We start from the raw sequence: 18,217 nt of genomic DNA on the forward strand, positions 1-18,217 counted from the left end.
CATGTCACAGGCTGCTGTACTGCATTGAAACCATGGCTGCTGCTATGTACATATGCATTGTCTGAATGAGTAAGTGATCATGTCAACGCTGCCGTCTTTACCCTGTCTGTTATGTGCAGCGGTGTGCGCAGGAGGTCGGGGCGGGGGACGACATCCAATCATGATCTTTTGCCCTAATAAAACACCAAGGGGCAACAGAGGTTACTAGAGCCGCTTAAGCTAAGCGCTATTTCGGCTCTACTGGATCCCCCAAAAAACACCCCTCAGCTGCCCGTCTAGACAGCTCAAGTGCCCACCTGATCAGCTAAAGTGCCCTTTTGATCCCTCCCACGGCACTTGTGATTAGCCCAAGTGCCCCCTGTGTTGGGCTCAAATGCTCTCCAGTTGGCTTAAAAGAGCATACCAGTGACAAATCTCACATACTTTACCGCCTGACCGTTCTCTAAGCATTCTGCAAACCACATTTCTTTTTCAAGCTGTGCTTCCTACAATGATTGTACAGCTTGTCTGCTAACAATTTTGTTGTGTACTGTACATAATTCAAACCAATAAGTGTCTCAAACTAAATGTAAAACCGTGGCACGACAGGATTCAGCAAATCATGCAAACTTTTTCTTAAAGCTTCCCCAAGTACAGGTGCAGGACAATAACGAAACCAAAACACCCCCACCACACATAGGTGCCCCCCTTTTTCAAACAGTCCCTGGTCCCCTCATACTCTGTGCACACCACTGGTCTGGTCTTTATGGTTTCCTGTATTGCATAAAATGTGTGTTAGCTAATAACATTTAATCATATGAACTCTTACAGTGTGTGCATGTCACATTCCTTTGTGCAGGCTATTGATTATGTACATAAAGTCTAGCTTTGTTACTGACAATCTAAGTTTTAGCTCAATGAAATAATTGCACAATAAGAAAATAACCCTGTATCCACACAAGCTACTTACCTGACTGAGACACTAAAGTGAGGAAAGCGTGTTTAGACAGATTTAAGATGAAGATGTTAAATCTTAAATGTTCAGATTACATATATTGCAATATGTTTATTACAGTGTCAGAGAGAGAGTGAGAGACAGAGAAAATAAGAGAATGTAGTACGTTGAGTAGGAACTAAAGAAGAAGAAAAAAAAAAGGCATTATTAATGTGGTGAAGTGTCCGGTCAGTTTGGATTGAATAAACTGGGGGAATTTCATAAAAGCTTCAATATCTCAATTCAGGAAAAGAAGAAAAGACTATTTACAATAATGATATGTCATTTGAAACATACAGATCTAATGCTACTAGTTTATCTACTAAAGCAGCAGAGATATGCTACAGTGATTTATGGGATGGATTCAGACAAAACGAGGCAGGCTGATGAATGTGAATATGTGGAAAAAGGCTTGAGCAAGGCTGGGTATCACTTTTACTGCTTCCGATTCTGCTCGGCAGTTCTGGTTCTGGTCATAGCCTTTCAAATAAAGCAACCTTTAATTCTCTAAAGATTAGAATAATACTTAAATTGGAGTATATTTTAAGTCTTGGGCATAGAGGAAATGAAATTAATACAGATTACCGCAAAGTTACAACATTACATCTGGCCACACTGTAAAGTACTCCAGTCCAGCATATTGCACCACTATGATTAGAAAGAAATCATCTTTGGGTGTCCGTAATGAGAATACAATAGTGTAAAGGATTCTTAAGAAATCTTTAAAATGGCTACAATTTACCACAGTTCATGATACCCAACTCTTGCTTGAAGCTTCAACTGCGCCGTGTCTACAAGTTGCTGGTAAAACATGCAAATGTGAAAGAAGACCGTGTCTCTGTTCATGTGTAGGTAGTATAATATCATCTCTTCTGAGCCAAATGCTTTAGCTAGAAGAGCAGTAGGGCTGGGATCTGAGCTGCATAGAGTCCATATCAGGACGTAGGTCAGAGACCCACTGCTCACAGATTCCCGCTTTGCTAAACCTAAGCAGGAATCGGCTGGTAGTCAGGGTGATGCGGCTGTAGATGTTTGAGCAGAGCTGGCCTTTGAGGCAGGTTTTCTTCCACACCACTAACACCCCTTTACACCAGAGACCCGAGTTCAGGATGTGTTTTCAAACATAGCTTTGCCACCCTGTTGGCATCTATACCAAACCCGGTGAGATCCCAGTGTCAAAACTCTTAAATAATTAATGTGATGGTGTGACCATTGTCATGTATTAAATGTGCAGCATTGACCTTTTTTTTTTGACCAGTGATCGTTTGTTATACATGCGGGTCATTTGATGTTTGGCTCAATGGTGGTCAACCTGCATCTGATATGAGTCAAGAGCTTGGCAGGGAAAGGGGTGCATGTGGCTTGACCCTGATAACTCAGCTTGGTCTACACAGAGAACTTAAAAAGGGATGGGGAAAAGAGTGTGGGGCTAAATAAGGCAGGATGTGGCCATTAATACCATTCTCTATAGTTAGCTGAGCTGTAGGGCTCATAGAAGGCCTAGAGGTACAAAGGTAAAGAAAGGCTTAAGTCTCGTGCTGCAGGTTGAGGCTCAGGGCAGGGAGTAAGTCCAGGTTTATGTCGGTGTTTGAATCTGGGGCTCTAGGTGGCCTGGTCCAGGGCTCTCAGCAGGTCACAGCCCTGGAGGAGGTGCAGGTTGCCCTGCAGCGGGACATTGACCTCGCAGTCATAGCGGGTCAACTCCGGCAGAAAGGAGGGTTCAAATGAAGGCCCCAGCAAACGACTGGCTATGCCTAGAAAATGACAGAAATAAAGAAAATCCCTGTGTGTCAGTGATTTACTTGTTTATTTGAATTAGAAGACCACTTGACATGAGTAGATTTAGTCAGAGCAAGATGTTAATGGCTGAGTCATATATTCTGCAACGTAAAAGTACTTTAAATTAAACAGAAGACTAGATGAGTGCTTTAACTGTCCACACAGTGATATTAGCTGACTAAAATCTGTAAATGTTAGTAATTCCAGCTCACCCTCACACTTGTTAGAAGGCAGCATGTTATACTCTCTGTAGTCACAGCTCTTTTGGGGAAAGCCTTTTTCATTTCGACCACTTATCCCATTTCCTGCGTACAGTGACTTCCTGTGTTGTTGCAGCGAGTTGAGACATGGAGCCATGTTCCCTGGCATCATTCTCGCCATCTCCGACTCTGAGAGAAGAGAGCGAGAGGTTAAAAAGGTGCAGCTGATGCGTGGAAGAGATGATAAAACATGGTTTCCATCCATTTGCTGCACAAGCATACCTGCCAGTGATCCTGCACAGAGGGAACGATCCATGCAACTGTCACTCCTTATCTTCTTCCATATGAACTCTGGCAGCTTGCTTTCACCCTGAAACAGTCATACTCGATTGATTAGCAGGTTGTGCATGCAGATATTTTTTTAGGCAAACTATCAGACTCAAGAATTTAAATTGTGGTTTGGAAACTAACATGCAATCTTGCGTGGAACACTAATGCCTCAAAATAATGCTTTATGTTACACTGAATACTTTAAGTTGCAGTGGAACTTTTGCAGTACGGTAGGAGTCGGAGGAACTCACCACAGCCATCTGGCTGAAGGAGCGCTTCATACTGTTGGCCATGGCCACTCTGGCTGGACTCATGTCTCTGTAAGCTTGTACAAAGTTGTCGATGGACCTGCATACACAAAGTGGATGAAAAAAAAAATTAATTAATAATAAATAATTGCGGCAATAATAGAGAATTTGGTGGTCAACACCCCTTTTTATTTAAATCATGTTGTTAAGGTTTTTATTCCTTATTCCTTTTAGTCTTATATTTTCACAGTTATATGCATCAAGTTAAATTTTCCTTGAGCACTAAAATAAGAGACTCATAGTTAAGTCACCTCTGTTTCTGCATGCCATGTGGCATGTTCTGCTTGCAGGATGGCCGTTCTTCCAACATCGTGTCCATCAGACAGGCTTTGGTGGGCCGTGGTTGTTGTTGGTAAGTCAACAGCGGGTCTGGTGGCCACTGCAGATTCTGACTGCCACCCATGGAGGACAGCGGGGAGCTGGCTGGGGCCTGGTATGGGGGATTGTGCAGATGCCCCATCATGTATGACCTTCCATGGGGATCTGTATTCCCCTGGCTGGAGACTCTCTTTTCCCCTCCAGCCCAGGATGAAGATGCCGCACGCTGGTAGTGGCCTGGGGATTGGGAGGAGGTGGACAGGGGCTGTAAGAGGCTGGCCACATTGTTGAAACTCTGCTGGGTGGTCTGGTTAGTTTGGGGCAGGCTGGTGTTGCTCCCCATGGATCCTGCTGGAGCTGCCTCCAGGGGCTCTGACTCTGTGACAATGGGATTGAGCTGGAAGTCCTCTCCATCCATAGGGATATAAGGAGCCAGAGTCTCCAGGTCCAAATCACTCAAGTCCCTCTGGATAGCAGAAATAATTTTTGTTTTGTTTTTTCAACACAAATATTTAAGAAAAGAGATCCTTTTAAGCATTTGGTGAAAACTATAAATTATTGCTTTAGACATGTGAGTATTTGTGGCTGAGATAATGCTGCAGTGTTCATAAACTGCCACTCAGTTTAGACTAACAGGATTATGATGATTACATTAGGAACTCAATAATAAAAACATCATTGTGAGCACTAATATTTTATCAGCAGCCACTCAAATATGTAAACCACTGATTTATAGTTTTGTTTAATCCAGTACTCGTTAAATTGAAGAAATACTAACATAAAATGGAAAATGTCCTGGATGCTTTTCTCACAGATTTTATAAGCTAAAGGTCAAAGACACTATAGCAGTAAATTAAAAAGCTAATGATACAGAATACATATGTTGAGCTGGTTAATTCAGGCTTTTTTCTTTGTTTGTCTGAATTAACATAAAATTCACTAACTCTACACAACTTTGGTCACTCACACATATGCACACACACACACACACACACACACACACACACACACACACACACACACACACACACACACACACACACCTCAGTGTTTGCAGAACTGTCTCCCTTTGTGTCCAGAGCAAACAGCTTCTCTGTGAGCTCCACCCTCAGGTCACTCTCCACTGAGCTGTAGTAATCATCTGGGCTGCTGGGCTGCAGAGGTGAAGGACAGAGGGAAGGATGAACAAAAGGAAGAAATTAGATTTGAATGAGAGAAGTGGAGAGAAAGAAAATGATAAACACAGACAAAAAGGACTAATACATAAGAGAAACAAGAGAGATGAGTTTTGACAAAGGCACTATTCACTGCTACGAGCTTATTCCATCCAAATAACCACCCCCGTTATTCTCACACACTCTGCCCAGTTTTAGTGACCTCATCGCACACTGAAAGAATAAACCATGGAACAAGTGTAACCAACCAGTCACTCGCTCACTAACTAATTACTCTTTTCAATTTCACAAACTGGCTCTCAGTCGTGCCCTGTCGCGCTGTCCTCACCGTGGAGCAGCTGCTGAGGCTCGGAGTGGCGCTGCCCGGTGGAGGATTCTGCTGCACAGTGAACGAACCACCGGCCATTTTACCCACGTCCCCTGGAGCTGCAGTTGGGGGTCCAGAGGCATTGGAGGCAGACTTGTGGCTCTCACTGGCCCAGGACGGTGGTCCCGGAGGGGCCATGGCTGAAGCAGACACCTGGGAGTATGCTGGCTGCTTGGGCTCTTCAAACTGAACACGACCTGCGAAAAAGAATCACAAATTTTAGCCAATTTTTTAAAAAAGACAAAAGGAAACTGTATTAAAAAGTTGTTTCTGCTATATTGTTTTTGCCAAAGTAAGGTGGAAGAATACTGTGACCATAACAGACGCAGTAGGAAGTTTTACAGAAATAAATACTGACTGAAGTCGAGGGAAACGATCGTGTCTCCAGGTGTTGGAGCAAGCTGAGCGAGATCTTCCGGCTCCTCTTTGAATTTACTGAAGAGGGCATCTCCAGGCTCTCCGCTCATGCCCACTCCAGGACTGAAGAAGCTGCTCATGTGTCGTGGCTTGAACAGGGACTCCGTCTGCCCCAGGGACAAAATCATCGACTTCTCCTCAATGTCACTACAGATTGGAGAAAACACAGCAAATTTGAACTTTGAGATATAGAAATCTGAATATTTTATGATTAAATCCAGGCAAAGATGGCATTTAATTGAGGGAAACTTGGATTAAAAATGAAGACTCTTACCTGAGGACATAGTTGATGCACACGATGCACTGCGGCTGAGAGTTGCGGCTGTTATAAATGACAGTTCCCTGGGTTTCTACCCAGACGTAACCCCCGTTCTTAGCCAGCATACGATACTGACCGCTTACTGCCTGACCCTTGGTACACACTGCATAAGGAAGAGAAGAAGAAACAAAAAAAGAAGCTATGAATAACATTGGCGTTATTGCTTGCAAGTTTAAAGCAGATATAAAACAAAATTTTCCTGAAACTGTGAGCATACTTCCTTTATTCTTCAAAAGTGGCACACTGATTTGACTTGAAAGTGAATGACACTGAAATAATAATGTCAGGATCTGGAACATTACATGTCTTTAGTTTTAAAAGTCTCCAACTTTTACTGGTCAGGGTTTTATTAAGTCATTTCTCCATGTTCACCTTTTGTTGTCATTTTTATTAGAGTCTTTACATAACGATTTAAAATGCCATGAGATGACTGTTGACTGGCACTAAATAAAACTGCGCTGAATTTGATTTCAGCTACTGTCCTCAAGTGTACAGGACTGCTTTAAACAGGGCCAATGTAATCAGTGTTCTTCCTTATTACTCAGAAATGACTCACTGAGAGTAGTTGTTGAGTTTTTGTTGTTCATGCGTAAAATTGTGACGCGTTCACATTGTTGTATATCCCAGTGAGTAATCTTCTGACGAGGAAACAAAACCAAAGAGAAAATAAACTGACGGTTCTTTTCAGTCTGTCGATGTCAATGACAGATGGACTGTTTAATCTTCTGTGTTGCAACTTTCCAATCAAAGGTCACATCAGTAGTAAAGTTGATAAGCCTCAGGCCAGTCAAATTAGAAGACTGTGTAAACCTTCAGTACTACTTATTAAAAGATTTATGTGAGTTTATGTATATATTGGAGCTTGCATGTGTACTTTTGACCATGTGTGTATTAGAGGAAATCAATTTTTGCTTTTTAAGGTTATTACAAGAACTATTCTAGGAAGAGAACAGATCAAAGAAAGTATTAAAGTCATGCCCATTTGGAGTGCCTGTAAAATCTTGACCACAACTGTATGTGGTGGATTTTTATACTTTGTTTTTATTTAGGTGTTTAAAGTCCAGATTGGCTAATTATTTGTTAAATATTTGCATAATCCTTTAAAAATCAAGCAAATATTTGTAAGCGGGACAAGGCGGGATGTTTGACTTTGACTTGAGAAGGAAATGTTCTGGCTACAGTCCAAAGTTCAGCACTGGCGTGGGAAAGGCGTAGGAATGGTCACAAAGCGTACATAAGGCCAGTGACTCCCTGCCCCCCCCCCACACACACACACACACACTAAGTAAGAGTGTTGAGAAAGCTTGGGGGGGACAACACTGCATGTAGCAGAGAACACTGTTAGCATGTGCTGATCGACAGGCTGGTCACGTTGGCCGTGAGAGCGGCTCGTCTGTGTTTGTGAGACGTTCAGATGGATAGAGAGTCCTTTATCTTGGCAAATGTCAGACAGCTAAGGGCTGCGGATGCAGATGACTTAAGATCAGTGGAAAGAGAACATGGCTAAAAGAAAAAAAATTCACATGCAGCACACTAAACAAAAACCTGAGGACTACAATCCTCTTTCAAGTCACTTTTTTGGTTTTTGTTGACATGCAAAATTAAAGTGCAGCGAGACCAAAAAAAAAAAAAACATGTCTAAAAGGTCAACTTTGGAAGTGCAAAACTTCAAAAGACAACTTGGTATCAAACAATCCCAATATGTGCTGAAATATTTCTGTTTCAAGCACAATGGATCTGTTTTTTAAGCCTATTGTTTTTTTGTTTTTTGAGCCAACCTTTCAAAGTAAGTCTTTGATTTAAAAAGTCATAATAATTTGACTTTTGTGAATGTGAGTTATTGTTTTGTTTTTTTTATTTAAAAAGAATGCACTTATTACCCCAGATGCTTTTAGATATTATTACTTTGGGCCTGCGGTGTTTTTTAATCCATCCAGACAGTTTCAGTGTGAATTACCATTTTTGGAAATATTGTCCATGTTCTCTTTAATACTAAAATATGACAGTCATATTCTATACTTCTTATGGTTATTGAAGTATCAAAAACAGAATTTAAAAATTTGCATTTAAAATTGCACAAAATAAATCGATCTTTAATTGTAAGCAGTTTCCCCCATAAACTATTTTCATTCAGTTAAATTACACCCATAAACTGCATGATTGTGGAGAAAGACCCAACTGTGATGAGAGGCTCGTGCTTGGCTGTATGCATTAATGTCATCCAGTCTCTATTGAGGGTAATGTTAGCTAGCAGCATGTTTTATCTGACTAGTGAATGGAGAAAATTGTAAAACCACAATTTGTCTTTATGATTTTGGACTAATTGAGTGTGGAAAAAGTTGTTGGTTTATTTTATTTTTTACTTCATGGTAAGACAGGGAGAGTGCTTTTAGTTTAATGAAACAGGCAGCAAAGACTTGTACAGCTCTGAAACTCACACCATAACAATCTAGACTGAAACACACCACTACAGGCTACAGGGGGAAAGTATTTGGGTTGTACTGCTTCTTTAAGTTTCTGCTTGACATCTTTTTAAATGATGAAAGTTTTGGATGAAAATATTATTTTCTGTGAAAAGTAAAATATCAAATTAGGTACAGTTTTGTGTCTTGATGCATGCTCAATCATCCAAGTAAGGAAAGTTGATTCTGGTCATCTGGATGTAGCGAATCAACTTTTTGGAAAGTACAGTTTTACTTTTCAAAGAAAATATCAGGATTAGTGTTGGCCCAGATATGCCAGGAGGGAAAAAAAGAAAAAGAAAAGCATAATCCTCTTTGTAACAAGAGCATTTTTTGCTGTGTACACACACACACACACACACACACTATGTTGCAGGGGTGGTTTTAAGGAACTAAATTACCACTTTCCCTCGTGCACTGTCAAAGCCTCTAATGATACAGTACTGTCAGTGAAGAGAATAGCCATGACACTTCAGAGCCTTGTCCACATGCACACGCACACACACACTTATTAGATTGTAATAGAGGCCACCTGGTCCCCTGTCCACTGTGTTTGTGGCATCAGATGTGCAAACCTCATCAGGCCATTAGTGGATGCACCTAATTTAATAACAGACATCTTAATACCATGTTGCTGCTCTTTACATACACACAGACATCCACATATGTCTAAACAAGGATAAATGTATTTGTCTACCTAAAACATAAATAAATAAAGAAAATAAAAATAAAATTTAATGAAACAAAAATGTCTGACAAGAAAACCCCCCCAATATCTCCACTCAAACTTTAGGCTGTATTACCAGCTGACTACAAGCTTGAAGCGTTTAGCTGATCTGGCTAGTGATTATGCAGTTTTTACATCCTGATCACTAAAATTAGAGTTCATTTAGGGAATCCTTCAAAGTAAGTTTGGGTGACCGTGGCTCAGGGGGTTGGGAAGCGCATCTGTAACCGGAAGGTCGCCGGTTCGATCCCCGGGCTCTCTGTCCTGGTCGTTGTGTCCTTGGGCAAGACACTTTACCCTACCACCTACTGGTGTTGGCCAGAGGGGCCGATGGTGCGATATGGCAGCCTCGCTTCTGTCAGTCTGCCCCAGGGCAGCTGTGGCTACAATCGTAGCTTGCCTCCACCAGTGAGTGAATGAATAGTGGCATTGTAAAGCGCTTTGGGTGGCTTGAAAAGCGCTATATAAATCCAATCCATTATTATTATTATTAAGTGCCTCGAATGTGCCATTTCAAGATGGCTGCCAATACTAGCAACCATGCAGAAAGGCTCTAATTATTGTTTAAGAGTTGCTCCATATTTCATCAGGTTTTTGAACCAATCGCTTACTGCTACGAGCAAAATCTGAGGACACGCAGGCTTAGATCTTAGCTAAAGGCTAACTACACGTGCAGATTGTGTTCATAGCTGAATCACCGTGGCTTGTTTTGCTTCATATTTGATGTTTGAGGCGTTCAAAGTCTTTTTTAAGGTCCGAGCGTGTACTTACAGTTTTGATGACTCTTGGTGACACTGTCTGAGTCCAAGGCGTGGTAGAAGTCGTAGATGGAACGACCCAGCAGATCCTCGGGAGTGTAACCCATCAACTCTGTTACCCTGGAACACAGACACAGACATCTAATAAGACACGGGCTTTTACTTATTATTTGAACTTTTCTCACATGTACGACTCAAAACACAAATCCTGCACTTCATCCTGAACTTAAAAAGACATCATGTACCATTTGGAAATCAAACTGAGCGGTGGATAGATTTCCAAAAATAAGAATTGCTCGTTCTGTCTCCAACCTCCCGGTGCTTCTGGGAACAGCTAATCTCTCGTCTCTCATCACAAGTTCACGTTGTTAATCAGGATTTTGTTGCTGGCTTTCAATAACCACGTTTATAAAACTCCCTTTTATTTCTCTCCAACTCTTTTGCCAGTAAGTAGAGGTTTTGAGAATAAATAACAGGATTACTGTAATCTGATTACAGGTGCACTAATTTAAATGAAGTTTTTGAGTGCTGAAAATAATTACATACTTAGCTTCAGGCTGTTTTGACAGCAAATACACTTATTTATATACGTTATTAACTTTAGTTTAATTTTGACTTCACTGAGAAGCCAACAATTAGGCTAAGGGTCAAAAGCAGAGCCTCTTCCAAACAAACTGTGCTGTGAGAACATGATGCAAACCTACAACAGGAAATGGGCCCCTGAAAACAAGGTTTTATCAGGATAAGGAGACCAGGGAGGGTAAACTGGGACCGAGAATGAAGATAAGTTGTACTTAACCCAAATTAAAGTGCTAGGAATGTGATTTTATTTAACTCCAACTGCCACCAAAATGTTTCACTCTGGCATGAGGATATAGACTCCATCACCTTGGATAAGCAAGCTGCTAACTGAGTGGATGTGACTCAGAGTTTAGGGATAGGATACACTGCAGCATAAAAAAAAAGGTTTCAAATTTCCAATAGGTATAAATGTACGCTTTCACTCCGTTTTATCCTATTTGTACCTCTGATCATCACACTCAACATTTTTTGATGTCAAATCAGTTAAAATACAGTTTTCATCATCTATATTGCCCTTTGGATAGCTTTGGAGGTGTGAAGCCAAAGTTTCATTGAGATGAACAGTCAGCGGATGATGATGATGCGGTGGATTTATTGTGTGAGGGACAGAGTGAGAGGTCTGGTGATGCAGACCCTCAGATTGCATAACGCTGACAGATGTAGTGAGGAAAGGGAGGGAAGGGAGGAAAGGGAGGGGATGAATGTCTGGAGGGAAGAGCAGTACATAGGCACAATGGGTTTTAAAAAAAAAAAAAAGAGACACATGAAAAAAGGAAAAAATGCATTAAGGCCAGAGAGGAGAGTCAGAGTGGGGAAAGAGACGAAACAAAAGCATTAATAAAACATGGTCACAACTAAAATAGCTTCAAATTATAACAGTGATGATTACGATGGTGATTGCTTTCTTTTCTTTCCTTCCATTCATTTCCTCCATGTTAAGTACGTACAAGCGTTTCACTGTTATTTTTATGTTATTTTGTATCACGGCGTACTTTACATTATTACAGATATAAAAGTAACAAATGACAGTAAGATCAAAGCAGAGGAGCACATTACCCTGCGGGCTATCGTCTGCATACGAATGATTTTATATAAATGTTTGAATTAAAACTCTAAAATTAATTAATGCAGGAATCAACGCTACACAAATTGTATCTAATTTAGTGTAATATTTGGGTCAATGTCCCTGTATTACTGATAAATCTACAACATGCACTGTAATAAGTAGTGATTACTTGCATGACGTTTCTGACTGACACTTAAAAGTAACATAGTACACACAGAAGTGTTGTCCACGTCTAAATTATCCAAGTTGTATAACTTTAGAACTTCCCTTTGTGTCCTTTTGTGTTTGTATTCCTTATACTGTAGAATTGAGAATATAGCCAATAGCCATACGTCATTTATAAAGCTGGTATTTAATCATAAAATGGACTTTCTTACTGTACTTAGTAAATTATAAAGAATCAACAGGGATATTGAGGGGAGGAAATAATTGTTCTTCTTAGGTCAAGCAGAGTTTAAGCAAACTAGAAGGTTAAACTTCTGATTGTTACCCCTCTTGAAGAACTAATTATTCCTAAGTGATAAGTCTCTGTTCTTTCCCCCTCTCTCTCCTTCTTTGTTTCCTCCATCTCTCACACTGCCAGGCATGAGCTGAAGAAACTTTCCGTCCCTCCTCTAATGAGTGTAAGTCTCTGCTGAGCCAGGAGGGTCGCCCCACCTACAATAAACTCATTTGCGTAATTGGAGAGAAGATTTAGGCGGCTATTAAATTGCACTAAAAAGGGTGAAAAAGAAAATGGGCTCTTGTTTGTAGTGCGGTCACGCACAGACCTGTGCATGCAATACACAAAAGGAACATTTCTCTTGCATGAGAGGCTTGATAAGATTACAGATTTGCGTGCATGCGATTGTGTAACACCAATCTGAAAATGCGTTGTGTTCCCTTCTCGTGCCAGTGGGAAAGAAATATCTGGGCGCAAACTATGAGGTCCTTTGGGTTTAAGATAGCTGCTTTTCATGCTAACCTACAAGTGACGAATGATAACTGACACAATGTCAGATGTCATTTTGTTTGGCAGCTTTAAAAATGTTTCAGCTTTAGGCTTGTTCACGATCTAATCCAGGGTCATTAACACTTGGCACGCTCTGACAACGTCATGACAGCGCCTTATTAATTTATGTTTCATCACCAACTTCTATTTTCTTACCTGCTAAGTCAACACACTGCAATCGCTCAAATCTTCTGTGTGTGTGTGTGTGGTGTGTGTGTGTGTGTGTGTGTGTTGTGTGTGTGTGTGTGTGTGTGTGTGTGTGTGTGTGTGTGTGTGTGTGTGTGTGTGTGTGTCAGACTTTAAGGGTTGTGTTTTAATTGGCAGCAATGTGAATCTGCTGCTCTACTGAACTCTGCTGAGGTTCAAACCAAATATAGGTGCATAATATATGCTTCGGTGAATATATTTTTATCATTTAATACAAAATCTAAAAAATATGTTTCTGCCTACCTCTCGTCACAGTAGGTGAATTTCATGTCCATGCTGTGTCTGCTCAGGAAGGTCTTGCTGTCCAGCGGCGTGTCGATGTTGGACGGGTGTGGTATCGGTTCGCACATCAGGACAGCGCATGTGAGCGGAGGCTCTTTGAAGCCGCACAGCACTCGTGGAGGGCAGCTGTTGTACATCCTCAGTTGTCCAGTGCAGTGAAGCACCTGAGGAAGAGCAGCAGGAGTGTAAATGGAGTTTACACAGTGTCAGAGTTACCCCTGTGGTGAATAACATGCAGCCATAGCGCGATTATTACAGTTTTCCCTATCTGAGTGTTCATATTTACCATGACGCAGACACCTATTGTAGTGGTCATGTCTTTTTTGGCCCCACATTAGTCGATATTAATGGCCAGGGCTGCGATAGTTTCTTCAAAAAACGGTAAAGTACTTACCTTTGAAAATAATGCTTTGCATTACTGCTATACAACCCAGAGAAAGCATTTCTCTACACTATTTGTTACACTACTTGTGTTGCTGCACAAGATTGCTTGTGGAATTTCTATTTAAGGATATAACATTAAACTTTTAATATGGGCTTCTAGACTCCTACCAGCATGAATTGCTCTGGGGTGAATCTAGGCCTCAAGGGCCGGTGTCCTGCAGGTTTTAGATCTCACCCTGGGTCAACACACCTGAATCAAATGATTAGTTCATTACCAGGCTTCTGGAGAACTTCAAGACATGTTGAGGAGGTAATTTAGCCATTTAAATCAGCTGTGTTGGATCAAGGACACATCTAAAACCTGCAGGACACCGGCCCTGAGGCCTGGAGTTCCCCCCTGTTCTAAACCCTACTTGTGTCCAATATGTGGCTAAATCTATTCACATTGTAATAATCTCATTTTGTGTGTGCAGTTGCTGCAGATGTGATGCTTTGTAGATGTAGCAGTTGTTACCTTCCAGCTGGCTGACTTGAGGTTGACGGTGCGTCCTCTGTTGGTCACCGTGCATTTCATCCTCATGAAGAAATCTCTCTCTGTGCTCAGCTCTTTGCATTTTTTACCAAAACCACTTCCTGGAAGAAACAAAAAAACAGTGTGTCAGAATTCATCATCTGAATCATCATACAATAATACAATGTCACTGAGCAGGGGCAAACATAAGCATTTAAATGATTCAGATCCTGCTCTTGTGAACAGCTTTTTAGCTTTTTGCACAGTATATAAAATTCGCTTGACATTAAAGCATAATAATATATGGATCCTATAAGTATGAGGAGATTTAAAACAAAGTTCAGTGTCTTTTGGGGTTTTTTTTGCAATATAATAAACTGGAAGTTCACTCCCTTTATCTCCCTTCCAGCTTAGTCACAGAGGACTTGGAAAAAATAGGCCAAGTTGTTACATCACAAGGTCAGAGTTCAGCCCCGGAGCTGCAGCCACAAAGCAAAGAGAAGTGTGTCTTTTGTCAAACTCCACGCTTAAAAGTGTGTCTCTAACTCCATATGGTTACACTTGAGCAAAACAAACACCACATAAATGTTTCCCCGACACTTACAAGCACGTTCATGTTCAGATGTGAATGAGTGTGGAGTGAAAGTGCGTTAAATAGAGAAGGTCTATAAATCAGAAGGTATTGTTCTGCTGGTGTGCTTTGTGGCCACTGCTGATAAGAGTTATCAACCACAGCACAGCGAGTGTGACCCTGTGTGTGTGCAGGAGAGAGGGATGGAGTAGAAAGTGGATTCACAGACAGAAAACATGTAGTATGGGTGTACTTCTGGCTCTGCTTTGCACTGCATGTGTAACATACTAAGGTCACTATCTCTACCCCATAATGCCTTGTTCCTCTCTCAGCGCCTTTCCTCGTCTGCTCTTCCTCACGGTAGCAGCTCTTATCTGCTTTCCTTTGCACATGTACTTTACAACTCTACTTTATCTGTTTATAGGTTCCTCTCTGTATGACCTTTGAACTTTTGTTCTCATGTTTTTTCCCCCCTTGTGGACCCATCAGATGTAGAATATTAATAACCACACTCTGTTCATGTTTTAAATTGTTTTGCATAGATCATTTCTGTCCCACAAGTAAAAGCAGGAGAGTTGAATGGCTCTGTAACAGTAAGAGCTGCAAGGGTGTACAAAGCATGTGGAAGATGTCAGGCGTTACACAGATTTACTATTTCAGAAGAATGATTTTTCATCCTCAAGTAAACTCAGAGGATATAGATGTCTGAGGGTCCATTAAATACTTTGGTCACTCCTAGATAAGACAGCTGCTGACAACAAGCTGACAGTACTGTGGAATATTATCGTCCTGTAGGATTGTAGGATTTACAGGCCCCTGAACTTTCCTCTAGCACCAAAGCCAGCCAAACACTTCTAACTAATCTACATTGGCCTCAATATTGAGCCACAGGTACATGAAGTGAAGAACCTTTCCAGGCTATATTAGACCAAAGGTAAAGTGCACATGTCTGCAAGTATGCACGGTGTGTTTAAGTCAGTGTTGACATCACCCACACTACACTACAACACAGCAACCACGCTTGAATCTTCCATATGGACAGCTGTCTATTCACAGCCGTCTGCATAAGTATCTGCAAAAGCATATCAGCAACTGTGCATTCAGTTCTCAGAAGTTCAAAGGTTTTTAGGAAGAAAATGGGCAAGGATTTCAACAACTCCTGAATAATCATTTAATTTAAATTCCTTAGATCCTAAAAAGTGAGCATTTATCTGATGGAATTAGCCACTGACATCAAATCGAGTCAACGCCCGGACCAGTGAGACGTGTTTGGGCAGCACAAGGGATTTTGTTAATTATGTGGCCGAACTGTGTAGGCGGGAATAAAGGGCATAAAAGGAAAATTAAAAAAAAAAATCAATTAAAAACAAAAAAAACAAAAACAAAACAAAAAAAAAACCCCACACTATTAAGAAGAAGAAAACATGCTTATTATGACTTAATGTCAAGGTTAACACAGTCATTACATCCCTCGGCCCACATGACAGGAGCTGGAAAGTAAGCCAAGCTGTTACATCACAAGTGAGAGTTCAGCGTTTGCGCGATGCCTCGGAGCCAAGAAATTAAGTGTCTCTTGTGTCAAACTCCAAACTCACAAGTCTTTATCTCCGTATAGCTAAGGTTGAGCAAAACAAACACCAGACGAACGTCTCTTCAGGCCAAAAACAACTGCGTACGTTAATATGCGAGTGACTGAGTGAAAGATTTAAATAGAAACAGGCCTATAAAATATAAAGTATTGTTCTACTTGCAAGTTTTGCGGCCAGTGCTGATAAGCGTTATCAACACTCTGTGTGTGCTTATATTCTATATATACACACATGCAGGGGAAAGAGTTCGAATTCTCAACAAAAAATAAATAAATAAAATAAAAATCACAAAATCCTGCCTCAGAGTTTGTTTGCGTTAACATCAGCTGATGACATTTTATTTCACTGGAGTCACGCTGCAGATACGTAACAGCAGTGCGACTACACATACTGAAGTAAAGAAGTCACACCGGTGTCACTTGTCCACAGAAATGTCCAGAAAGCAGCAAACTAACACAAGATTAGTTTATTGTCTTTTATAATTGAGGCGACTGTTGTTGTGATTTGGCACTACATAAAAAAAAATTGATTTGAAATCAGAAACAACTAGAATTAAAATACAAACTCTAACATGATTGGGGGAAGTTTACTTAGATTATGCCTCCAGTTATCCAGCATGGCTGCATGACTTCACACTTACGTAATCTCAAAATGCTGTGAGTGGACCTAATGAACCACTGCCACGATTTCAAATAAGGAAGTTAGAGTATGTACAGGCAATTAATATGAGGCACACTCTCGGGCTTAGATAATACACAGTTTAACACAGTTTCTTTTGCTCTTGTTACTGTATGATGTCATTGTGAGTAGATTTCCCAATATGGTCATGAAAGCCGACTCAATACGGAGGGTGACCATAAATGAGGAGGAGCTGATTTCAGACAGAATGAACTGAAAGGCGAATTGTTCCTTTACTAACAATATGAAGCTGGTAATGAGTATTACAGGTGACCTTTAAATGTTTCCAGTCTGAATCAAAGCTTAGGAATCTTGTCTTCTTCGAAGACTTAACTATTTGTATTGTGAGCATCTTTTAAGTGTATTTGTTTTTTTAATTATTTCTTAATTTGGGTGGTATTAATGCTCTCCAGTGAGTTGCTTAATTTGTTTTCTGTTACATACATTCTATGATCTCCTCATGGTGACGTGGGTGGGACAAAACATCAACTTTGTACACAGGATATCCTATTATCTAATGGGCAGCTTAGCTTGTGAATTGCTGAGCAAATTTATTCTTTTATTGAGTAGATAAGACTCCACAGACATTCCTCTACTTTATTTCAGGGGGCATTTTCTGATAAGGAGGAGAATGAAAAGATCACTTGTCATGTCAGAATGACTGCATATTTTTTTTTAATCAGTAAACCATTATCAGGTGACTGTAACAGTTGTCATAGGTGGATAGAAGATAATGCGTATGAGACTGTGTACTAACCAGTCGTCTTCAGACTGAGGTTTTCTCTGATCTCCTCATGGTCGCATGGGTGGGTGAAGTCAAAGATGCTGTGACCAGTAAGCTCCACCTGAAAAACAAAAAGCAAACAAATAAATAAAAATCCTGAAATAAGGAATGTTAAATAAAGATATACAATTGCCTTTCTGTTACAGTTTTCTCTACATTTTACAGTAGTTGTTCCATCAGTTAGACAGGCTGCATATTTCTTTTTCTGGCACCAGCACCAGTAGTTTTGTTTGGGATAAATAGATGAAGAGGGGGTAGTGAGCGTGAGTAATGGCGGCCACCATGAATGAACAAATGCACAAAAGTGTGTCACCTCCAGAAACACAGAATGCTTCAACACTAAACAAACAAAACTTTAGCAGCTTGTGATTGTAATCCTCCGATAACCAGTCAAGCTGCACTTTCTATGCAGTTTATATTTGCCCCATATAATATAAAA

General features: G+C 40.7%; 1 protein-coding gene across 1 annotated transcript in view; it reads right to left on the reverse strand.

Annotated features, from left to right (window-relative positions):
• Positions 1-693: 693 nt before the first annotated feature.
• epas1b (endothelial PAS domain protein 1b) overlaps positions 694-18,217 on the reverse strand; it is a 45,720-nt gene continuing 28,196 nt past the window's right edge. The window contains exons 4-16 of the mRNA XM_042223223.1: positions 17,752-17,839; positions 14,160-14,278; positions 13,223-13,425; positions 10,147-10,253; positions 6,142-6,289; positions 5,809-6,014; positions 5,412-5,647; positions 4,952-5,062; positions 3,842-4,374; positions 3,534-3,630; positions 3,235-3,322; positions 2,965-3,141; positions 694-2,727 (exon numbers count right to left, since the gene is read on the reverse strand). Coding sequence (XP_042079157.1) covers positions 2,576-2,727; positions 2,965-3,141; positions 3,235-3,322; positions 3,534-3,630; positions 3,842-4,374; positions 4,952-5,062; positions 5,412-5,647; positions 5,809-6,014; positions 6,142-6,289; positions 10,147-10,253; positions 13,223-13,425; positions 14,160-14,278; positions 17,752-17,839 — 2,265 coding nt within the window. The 3' untranslated portion in view covers positions 694-2,575. The remainder of the gene's footprint in view (positions 2,728-2,964; positions 3,142-3,234; positions 3,323-3,533; positions 3,631-3,841; positions 4,375-4,951; positions 5,063-5,411; positions 5,648-5,808; positions 6,015-6,141; positions 6,290-10,146; positions 10,254-13,222; positions 13,426-14,159; positions 14,279-17,751; positions 17,840-18,217) is intronic.

This window comes from Haplochromis burtoni, unplaced genomic scaffold, assembly GCF_018398535.1.
Source record: "Haplochromis burtoni strain Fernald_Lab_line unplaced genomic scaffold, NCSU_Asbu1 Contig_106, whole genome shotgun sequence".
Lineage (NCBI taxonomy): Eukaryota > Metazoa > Chordata > Actinopteri > Cichliformes > Cichlidae > Haplochromis > Haplochromis burtoni.